At 61.0% G+C, this 10,480-nt stretch overlaps 1 protein-coding gene across 1 annotated transcript; it reads right to left on the reverse strand.

Moving 5' to 3' along the window:
* Positions 1-915: 915 nt before the first annotated feature.
* Nxph4 (neurexophilin 4) lies at positions 916-9,918 on the reverse strand. The gene is made up of 2 exons (XM_036169909.1): positions 9,808-9,918; positions 916-2,404 (listed from the first exon to the last, which is right to left on the reverse strand). The coding sequence occupies exons 1-2, from the start codon at positions 9,862-9,864 to the stop codon at positions 1,535-1,537; spliced, it is 927 nt and encodes a 308-aa protein (XP_036025802.1). The 5' UTR covers positions 9,865-9,918; the 3' UTR covers positions 916-1,534.
* Positions 9,919-10,480: the final 562 nt, after the last annotated feature.

Genomic DNA, 10,480 nt, shown 5'->3' on the forward strand with positions numbered 1-10,480 from the left:
GTATGTCGGGGGTCAGATCCGCCCCTATACTCAGTATGCGACCGGGCTGTGGGCAATCCTGTGGAGGGCACTGCAATCTTCCCGGTGGGCACCTTTACCCGGGGACTCCAGAAGAGACTCTCTGCCTCGGCTTGTCTGCACACACCCCCTCCAAGCCCCAGTCAGGGGGTCCCCAGGGGAGGGGGGCTGCTGAGCTGAGAACAGCTAATGAAACCGCAGCCAATTAACGCCCGGGCCAGGGTTGGGGGCGGATAAAATTAGCAGCCAAGGCTGCAGGAGGGAGCTGAAGGCGGAGGTGGAGAGGGTGGGCAGCTGGCGGAAGGGGGCTGTGTGCTGGCGGCGACCAGCAGCGGCTCTGCCCCGCCCTCCAAACCTGCACTCCTCCGCCCCCTCCCCCAGCCCCTCATCCCAATGCTGCTTCCTCCCTCCCTCATCCGTCTGCAAACTCAGCGCCCACGAAATTAGGAAGGAAAAGGAAGATCGATGACTCCAGATGCCGCCAACACCGTTCCCCTTCTTCCCTCCAGCCCTCGTGGAGCTTAGCGGGTTTCCAGCGCTGGGCCTACACTGTCCCTGCTTCTCCGTCCCATTCACGGTCCTAAACCTCCTTTCCCCCTAAGTCTCCCAGATACACGGCCGGAAGTCCCACTTTAGGTCTAACCCCCATCCTGTCCTGCCCCCACGAACACCCACCCTCCTTAGAAAGAGGACCTGCACCTCGGCTGACTTTTACCCCACTGGTCGGTCGCTCTTTGATCAGGTCTCAAATGGACCCAAGGTGCTGCCGGGTCTGTCGGTCTTTGCCTCGGTTTCCCCAACAGCCGCCAAGGAAGGAGGCCTTGGCTCAGCCTCTACGGGGTAAAAACCCACACCTGCCCCCACCCCCCACTTTCCTGCAAAGGTCTCACACAGGCGGGTATTGGATTTCGCTTTATTTTGTTCCCTTTCCCGTCTGTTTCGGCGTAGAAAAAAAAATATCACCGAGAGGGAGCGGCCAGAGAGGGCAGGTGGAGCCGGCCTGCCGCGGGCGAGCGAGGGAGGGAGTGGGGGGCAGAGCACAGGGGCCAGGCAGAGCGCCCCCTGCTCGGGATTTTTTGCTTCACTGAGGTTTGGAGGAAGGGGGACTGACGTAGGGCACGCAGAGAGGGAAGGAAGGGCGCGGAGACTCGGACAGTCTTGCGGGGTGGGTGGGACCAGCGCTTGGGGGAAGAAAGGGGACCAGGCGTCGTTAAAGCCGCAGGGTGGGCAAGGGGAACCCTAAGAAAGCCTCCAGCCACCACCCCCCGACTCTGGGGCTGTGCTCGGGCCCCTCCAGTGTCCCGTTTCGAGCCTCAGGGACACTCGGGGCCAAAAGGACGTGGAGAACCGCGCTGGCTGGTAGTCCGGGGGGGGGGGGGGGCTGTTTTCCTCCACCCCTACCCACAGTGGAAGAAGCGGGGGGGCGGTCACAGGGACACGGGGGTGCACAGGGGAGGGTCCCACCTGGGGAGGCTGCGGTCTGGTGGGAAAAGCTCGGGGCTCAGGGCAGGGGCGGCTATCCAAAGTAGGGGTGCTCACTCTGGAAGTTATAGTCTGGGCACACCTTCTGCACCAGTTTGTAGTCGAAACTGAGGAAGGAGACGAAGATGCAGATGACTTTGAAGGGCTTGGCGCAGAGCCAGGCGGCCTGGCTCTGCGTGTGCTCGGTGAAGCACACCTGCGACGGGTCGTACAGGCAGGGGCGGTGCTTGCGCGCGCGGTTGGTCTTCTCGTACTCCACGTGGCAATTGAAGGCGCGCGACTCCTTGGCCCCCGGCACGCCCAGCGCGCCTCCGAGGGGCCCGGCCAGTGCGCCCCCCAGGCGGCCCCCCAGCCCCTGACCCTGACCCTGACCCGCCATCCCCAGAGGGGGCCCCAGTCCAGGAAGCACCCCTTCCAGGGCCAGCGTAGATTGCAGAGGATGGGGGGCAGGCCCGGGCAGCCAGACGCCCCCGAACTCCACGCGCTTGGAAGGCGGCACGATGCTGACACTCAGGTTGCCCAAGCTGGAGGAATTGTGGCGGAAGTACACGCTGAAGGTGCCGTTCACATGGTCCACGATCTTGCCGGTCACCAGCAGCGAGAACTTGAGGGTGTGCACGCGGAAGTAAAAGTCCCCCCAGCCGAAGATCTTCTTGGCGCGGGCCGCTTTCATGGACGGCTTCCTCTTGGTGCGCGGCGCGGGCAGGCCGCCGGCAGCCCCGGGCTTGGCCAGCGCCCCGGTGTGGTTAGAGGGCCAGGCCCAGCTCCAGGAGCGCGCCGTGCCCAGGCCCTCGGAAGAGCCGGGCGCCGGGAGCTGTTGGCTGCGGGCGCCCCCTCCGGCCATGGCGGGTCGCAGTTCCAGGTACTGCGGCCTTCCCGACTCGGCGATCTGGCCACTGGCCGCCTGGGTGGGGAGAGAGAAGAGAGACGCTAGGCTGGGCCGACCGCAGCGGTTTGGCTCAGGAGTGTGTTTGGGGTCAGACCTTGTAGGCCTTTTGCAAGCTCTGTGATCTCGCCCCACGACACTTCACGTATCTGGACCCCTAGCTTTTATACCTGTGGAAATGACCTGATGATCCCTGGATTGACACAGAGCTCCAGTGTGGGCTCAGAGACAAAGCCAGCCTTGGTGTGGGTGGGAAAAGGGAGAGACCCTTTCTGGATAGTCTGGGCTTGTGGTGTTCCCAGGGATAGGCCTGACGGTGGCATCCTCAACACCCAGCATCAGGAAAGAGCTGGCTTCTGCAGAGACCAGCTCCTTCCTTCCGGGAGGGGCCTCTAAGAACCAACGGAGCAGAGAAGATCCCCAGACCACGGGTTGAATAAAGGGGCACTCCTCCTGTTCCCACTCCTTGGAGGAGCTGGTGGAGTCACCCTGCCTGCCCACCCTGCTAGCCTGCCTGTCTCAGGTGGCGGAGATCTGGGAGACACGGTACTGATGCCAATACAAGATGGATCGAGAGGCGGGAGCGGCCCCGGCCAGGCCTGGGCCATCAATTATCTTGGGGTGTGTGTGGAGGGGGTGGCCGGGAGTGAAGGAGCTGGGAGAGAGCGACAGGAGAGTGAGAAGAAATATGGAGATGCCGCTCCAGAGCGGGAGGGAGAGGAGCAGAGCGAGCGTGTCAGTGTGTGTCAGTCAGCCTGGGCTAGACAGACACCACCGGTAGTAGGGCCCTGACTGCCTGCAAGTCCCCTGGGAAAGGCAGTTCTGTGTGTGCCTGGGGTGGTGGTTATCCTGAAATGGTTGCGTATATGTGTCCATGTGTTCAGTCTGTGATGGCTGTGCGTGTGGTGGTGTTGATTCTCTGTGTGTCTGTGACAGTATGCCTGTGTATATCAGCAAGAGGAGGCCCTGTGGGTGTTCCCATCTACTTGTGGCTGCCAGTCGATTGATTGTGTCGATTAATTGTGTATTTGTGCCCGGGTTACCTGGGAGCTGGGGGCGGGGGTATGCTTATGTCCCGATCTCTGTGTGTGAAGCTGTGTGTCAATGTGTGTCTGTGGTTTTGTGTGTGTGTGTGTGTGTGTGTGTGTGTGTGTGTAGCTGCAGTCGTTGTGTGCCTGGGTACAGGGTGGCTGTGTGATTGTCTAGATATGTCATTTTCCCTGTATGAATCCCTGTTACCTGTCCATGTGTCGGGGTCTGAGGGGTTGTCTCCACAGTGACAGTGGTCTGTGTTCACACCACAGGAATGAGTGTGTGCTCCCACAAGCATGCACACATTGTATATGGATGCCAGGCGTGCTGATTTGCAGGCTGAGAATAGAGGGGTAAAGGGCCCGGAAGCATGGGTGACCCCTCTGTTTGTATACACCCGAGGAGGAGTCCATACGCTGTGTCCACAGGGGACGAGAATGGCAGAGCTGGGCTAGACTCTCTACTGCCTGGTCTCCGTCGCTGCCGCCCCGCCATCCCAGGTTATTAATGCTGCCGCCACCCGCTCGTCATACATATTTATCGCCCCCCTCATTCCTTCTCCCACCCAGCCCTCCTCCCAACCCAGGTGAGGGGGGCGGGGGCGGCAAGAGTGATTGACTCAGACAGACAAGCTTGAGCTGGCATCTGACACCCGGAGGGGACACCTGAGCGGGGCTAGAGAAAGAGACTTAGGTCAGGGTGGAGGAGGCAAGGAAGAAGCCCTAGGAGGTGGGGTTGAACCCCAGGCAGGGGGTTGGAGGTAGAGGTGGGTGAGGCTTCCGGGAATGCAGAGCGTGTGGTGTTGAAGTCTTAACCCAAATCTCCCCCCTTGGGCCCAAACCTCTGATTTCCAGCCTTCCCGCCCCCCCAAAGCTGCTCAACACTAGGATGCCAAATGCCTCCAGCTATTACTTCCCAAGACACCCTAGCACTCTGTGTCCTGCACCCAGCCTGGGACTGCTCAGGGTGGTAGGTTCAGTCTCCTCGGAGGAAGGGGTGGGGTGGAAATGAGGTCTGGCGGGGCAGAGAGAGGTGCCAGGATGTCCCCCCACCTCTGATCCCAGACAAATTGCTGTCTGCTTCTGTGATCCTGGCAAATCCCTGGGCTTTGGTGCCCACAGCCCCCACCCACTGCGGGAGACAGCTAAGATAAAAGGGAAGAAGAGTTGGGGGAGGCAGCCGAAGCGACCTTGGGGGTGGGGAGCTCGGACCAGGAGGGGGGAGAGTCTGAGAGGAAACGAGCCGAGAAATGGGAACATGGAATAGAATAAAATAAAATCCTCCCTCTGGCTTCCTTGATCGCTCAGGCTCTCGCTCTCCCTCTCTCCCTGTTTTTCCCTATCTCTCTCTCCCCCCACTCTTTTCTCAGTCTCCATTTCTTCCTCTACTCTGTCTCTAATCTCCAGTTTGGGAAGTGCCCCCCACCCCATGACATTTCTGCCTCTCTCTCTAATCGAGCAGCTCTGTCCTTCGGTCCTTCTGGTTGTCAGTCTCCAGCAGAGGATTGGTGTGTGTGTGTGTGTGTGTGTGTGTGTGTGTGTGTGTGTGTGTGTGTGACAAGGTGTGGTGAGGGAGCCTCTTTTTGCCAGAGCCCCCCCCCCAGCGACTAAAGGCCTGAGTCGGGGGGGGGGGGTGTTGTCCAAGGAGGGAACGCCCCCAACTTGAAAGCTAGTTTAATTAAACTAATTGGGTGCGGTGACATTTGCAGAGGGGAGAGGCTAGCCGGCTGGTTGTCAGCTGGGGTGGGAGGTAGAGGTGTGTGATGGTTGAGCCTGGCCTTAAAGCAGACACTCCTTCAGGCCTGTTCTGGAGGAACTCAGCCAGGAACACTTTTGCCCCAAGGCAGCAGGCCCACGCACCTGAGGGGGAGTTGAGGCCACCTCCTGATGCTAAGCAAACTCCACCAAGGTGGGGAGGCAGGGGCTCTTTGGGGACAGGACTGCTGGGAATCGGGAGGGAGGATGGGCTGCCAGGCCCCCTCAGCCGCATTGCAGGGTGCACCTCCCCTGGGCCTCCAGACTAGTCCTGCTTCCTCTTCCCTTCGGGTCAGAAGGAGCTTAGGATTGATCAGGGGAGGCCACAGCATCCTGTGTTTGGGGAAGGAACAGTTTAGGCCTGGGTCGGGGAAGCAAGCAAATGGCACACTGAGTCCTTGTAAGTAGAGGACCGTCACTGCAGTCAGGACAGGGTGGGGTGAAGTCTGGCTGGTGTATGGGGGTGGGGTGGGGTTGGCTAGGACAGGCTGAGGTGCATTTACTTGGGCAGACATGGACTGGGCCTAGGGCTGGGTACTGGGCTGGTGGTAGCATGCGGCACAGAGATGGGGATGCCACAAGGAGAGGCCTGGGGGCAAGAATGAAGAGATTGGAAATGGTGACTAGGTGTTTGGGTGGAGACTTAGACGCTGGTGGGTGAGGGACCGGAAGAATGAAGATGGGGTGTAGGACAGGGTGGGAGCTAACATGAGGACAGGACCAATGAGAAACTGGCTGGCGTGAGGACGGGACAGGGAGACAGTGATGGGCACAGGCTGGGGCAGAACAGAAAGGAAGAAAGGAGGCTATTAAGTAGAAACAAGGTTGCTGGTGGAGACAGGCCTAGGAGATGGGGTGTGGGGGAGCCCCTGGGGACTGGAATGGGAAATAGGGGGCCAGGAAAGTGATAGGCAATATGGATGGGAACAGGCACTTGAGGACAAGTATTCGGAGGAGAGCAAGGCAGAAGGCGGGCCTGGGGATCAAGTTGGGGAGGGGGCCTGGCAAGCGGAGGCACAGGGGCCTCCAGACTCTGCAACAGAGCAGGCAGGGATGAGGGCCTGCTGGCGAGGTGGGCTCTGTCCTTGGGCCAACCGCCCTCTCCCCGCGCAGCCCCACCCGCTCGCCTGCCCGCGGCCTGCTGCGCAAGGCTCACCGTTATCTGAATTTTGATTTTATTTTATTTTATTTTATTTCCCTGCTTCCTAGAGCCGGCGCGGTCCCCCCGGGAACGGCCGGGCCCCCCCCCCCGCCCCCCGCCCCGCGCCTCACTTTATTATTGCAATAAATGTGCCTATAAAGGCGCCGGCTCCAGGGCGCGGTGGGGGTGGGGGGAGCCGCGGAGCGGGGATGTAATTTCCCGAAGCCTGAGCCGGAGGGGGAGTGGGCGGGGTAGAGGTGGAGGAGGGGCGGGCGTGGGGAGAAGGGGAGACTCGCCAATTTCCAGTGCTCAAGGCCGCACTCCCACTCCTTATCCCGGTTCCTTTTCCTTCCACTGCCCTCTATCCTGGGATCCCCTTGGAGCTTGAGCCCCGGACCTCTCCATTGCGACCTGACCCCCCATCTCTGTTAACCTCGTCCCCTTGCCCGCGCCTATGCTGAGTTGCAGGGGCTCCCCCTATTCAAAGTTCCCTAGCTCCTTGCCAAGGATTCCATCCCTGACCCCTTTACCTGCTGCTGTCCTTCAAGGATTATCTCTCGCCACTCTCCAAGTGTGGGTCCCCAACCCCAGTGACTCTTCTTGGCCTTCCTGGTGCTTCATCACCCAATCTCTTCTCTATCTATCTAGCTCACCCAGCCCAACCATGACCCTCTCTCTGTAAATTCTCCCTTCCAACAGAACCCCTCCCATTCAGGATGTGAGGCTTGGCTGCAAGCTCTGGCCCAAGGGAACTGTCACTGTAGACCCCCCTCCTCCTCCAGTGTCCCTGGCCCAGCTGCGGCCCCTGATTACCGCCCCCAAATCCCAGGCAGCAGCTCTGGGCCCAAGCCCAGGCTGCGCGTGCCTAAGTGGCCCAGCCAGAGATTAGCTAGGGGGCTTGAGGTGGGTAAGGAGGTAGGAGGCAGCGGGGTGAGGTGGTGGTTGGCACAAAGGTTGTAGCTGGCCTAGACTGAGAGACTTGCATAGGTCTAATCTCTTCCCTGAGGCAGGATAGAGCTGAGAGGTCCCCCAGGCTTCCCCACCCCTGCCCTCCCCCAGCTAATTAGTAATTAGTGATTAGTGATTAGTGACTATTGATCGCCTGCTGTTTCTCCCAGTAGGCAGCTGCTTTGGCAAGGGGTGAGGAAGGCAGAGATACAGGACAGAAAGGAGTCGGAGATTTGAAGAGGCCAGGCCAGCCAAGAGGCCAGAGCCCCTGGGGCAGTGGAAGCCCAGAGTACCCAGAGAAGAGTCTCAGGAGCCTAGAAGTCAAGGAAGAAAGCAGAGAGCCTCTGAGGGAAGGTAGGGCTCCCAGTATTGACTTGACGGTCAAGATTTCCCAAAGAGCTGTCTCAGAGACTGTGCCCACCAGCTCTCTCTCCTCTCTGTCTCAGAGACTGTGCCCACCAGCTCTCTCTCCTCTCTGTCTCAGAGACTGTGCCCACTAGCTCTCCTCTCAGGGACAGCCCCACCGTTTGCCCACTCTCAACACTGGCATCAAGCTATCCCCCAATGCGGGCACACTCAGGAGTGCACATGTTTGCATTCAGGTGTACCAGAACATATCCGAGGCTCACAATCCATGCTCACACTCAACTGGACTCAAAGCCATGAACACACCACAAATAGACACTCACAAACCCAGACTCACACGCAAACGACAGATGTGCCCCAGCATGCAAATGCATCAGAGACCCTGGGGGGGGCACATCTATACATGTGCACACACCTTACTCACAAGTCCATCAGAGGACACGTCTCTTCACACAATTCCCTATGCAAAGTTACACACATTCGCACCCCACACGTAGACATGGATTCTCACACGTCCACAGGCTGGACCAGACGGCAGATAGGCGCTTCCCTGCTGATTCCGACACAGTCACCCACAGCTGCAGCTCTCTCACGGGCAGATAGATCCCATCTCTCATATCCTCATGCTTGCCCTCCCTCAAGTCTCTACCAGATGTTTCATTCCCCTTCAGGGGGCAAAGGAAATTAAACCAGAGCTGTCCACAGGGGAGTTAATTTGATGGGGAGAGAGAGTGGAGACGGTGGGGGTGGGGAAGGGGGATCAGGGCATTGGTATCTCTCCCTCCTCTGTGACCCCAGGCCTTCACACACTGTGGGTTTGGACCTGACCCTCTCCTGCAGCCTTCCTGGGGTTCAAAGGAAGCTCCCACCAGAGGTAGCAATTTTCACACAGCGGTGGGGCCTCCCACTCCCCAGCTTCCACCCTATCAAGGTCACTAGGCAGGCGGGCTTGGGAGAATCAGAGGGCTCTCCTAGCTCACTGGGGCACTCTCTACCCTACTGCGGTGGTTGAGGACACCTGGGGTCCAGGTGTTTTAGAGAATTATTTGCTTCTTCTGGACTCTCTTAGGGGCTGGCGACTGAGGTCCAAGAGTGAAGGCTATGGAGCCATCTGCTTGCCCTTAAACTAGGTAGGTCATAGTTGGGACCGGAAGAAGTTGGGGGGCCAGGGTCTAGACCATCCTGTGGAGCACGTACCAAGGCACAAATAGATGGCTACTCTGTGAAAGCAGTCGCCCATGGAAAGACACCAGGCACACAGACATTCACTCTGGGCCCCGGTGATAAACACCAAGCCTGGGTTCCCTGGACACATGCTAGCACACAGGGGCCGATGGGTGTGAAAGCCACACACTCCACAGCGGCGTGTGGGACCACACCATGTATATGAGCTGGCGATGATTTCAAGTACAGAGTCCGGTAGGATGAGATCTGGGCCCTTTTTAGCCTTTGGGTCTTCACCCCAAAACCCCCGGAAAAGAGTCAGTGAAGGAGGGTGGGGGCAGGGAGGGGGTGGAAGGAGAGACTCCCCTTCCAGACAACCCCCATCCACCGGGCGGGCGCGAAAGGGGGGTGTGTCTGTGAGGTTGTGCGGGGGAGATGGTGTCTCCGCGGGAAATGTGATGGGAGATGGTAGCCAAGTTCGGCCCTGCTGGTGTGGGTCCGTGTAAGCGCGTGTGCCTGGGCCGTGCATGCTCGGATCGCAGAGCCTACCTGGCATCGTGACAAGTAAGGAGAACCGAGACGGCAAGGTAGGGAGAGGGTGAGGGGTGGAAGGACAGACAGAGAGGGAGGCCAGCAAAGTAGGCGCCGAGAGGAGGCTAGGCTAACACCCTCTGGCTTGTCTGTCTGTCTCGCACTCTTTTCCCTGTCTGGCGCACTCGCGGGTCGCGCTTCGTCCCCTCCCCCCGGCGTGGCGCCCGAAGCCGATCGGAGCCCGGCCTCCACCCCGCACCTCCTCCTAACCCTCAGCCAACTTGCGCTGGGCGCGTGCCAGTCCTGGAGCGGGCAGTCTGTCCGTCCGCGTCGTCCCCCCCTCCACGACGCACAAAGTTGGGACGCTTAGTGCTGGGGGCGGGGCGGACGCACCGAGCCCCTGGGCACGCGCAGGGGTTCTTGGCGTCCGGGACCCCCACCCACCCACCCACCCACCCCCGGTGCCTCGGCTCTGCCACCCTTACCTTCCTAAGGAGCCACGGACCAAGGAGCAAGAGGAGCCATTCCGGGAGCAGCCGCATCTTCCCGGGCAGGGCGGGTCCCGGGGCGGGCCGGCCTGGGTGCAGGCGGTGCAGGCGGGGCGCGGGGCGCCGGGCAGAGGGCGGCGGCGGCGGCGGCGGGAGCGGGCGGCTGGGCCCGCGGACTGAGCGCCGAGCGCAGCGGAGCGGCGGCGCTGGGGGCGGGGCGCGGGCGGGGGAGAAAGTTGGGTCTGAGTCGGGCGGGCGGGAGGGGCGGGAGGGGCGGGGCTCCGCGGGGCTCCAATCCCGGCCGCGCCCCGCGCGCCCCCTCCCGCCCAGCTGGGGGCACGGAAGGTGACTTTCACCGCGACACGCCCCGGTGTGACACGCCCCTGGCTCAGGTGTGAAGCCGGAGAGGGTCGAGGGGCTTCCAGGGGCTTGGGGGGGGGTAGGTGGAGGGGGCGGCACCCCAAAGATGCCAGGTCTGGGCGCGGGCGGGGGAGGGCTGGGACTGGGCGCGGGGCTCCCGGCTCTGGACTGTGCGCGCCAAGGGGGCGTCGTGGAACCGGGGTCCCGCCTGGCTCGGCGGCGGGCGCGGCAGGACCAGGCTCCTGCGGAAATCCGGGGTCCGGGCAGAGGGGTCCCCCTCTCTGCTCCAGGCCCAGGTGGGTCCCCGGCA

The sequence above is a fragment of the Onychomys torridus genome, chromosome 20 (assembly GCF_903995425.1).
Source record: "Onychomys torridus chromosome 20, mOncTor1.1, whole genome shotgun sequence".
Taxonomy (NCBI): domain Eukaryota; kingdom Metazoa; phylum Chordata; class Mammalia; order Rodentia; family Cricetidae; genus Onychomys; species Onychomys torridus.

What these genes read in the sequence shown, in the direction of transcription:
- Nxph4 (XM_036169909.1), bottom strand. Translation starts at nt 9,864, where the DNA reads ATGCGGCTGCTCCCGGAATGGCTCCTCTTGCTCCTTGGTCCGTGGCTC. An exon ending in GTCCGTGGCTCCTTAGGAAG is followed by an intron (nt 2,405 to 9,807) that starts GTAAGGGTGGCA and finishes CTCCCCACCCAG; the next exon opens with GCGGCCAGTGGCCAGATCGC.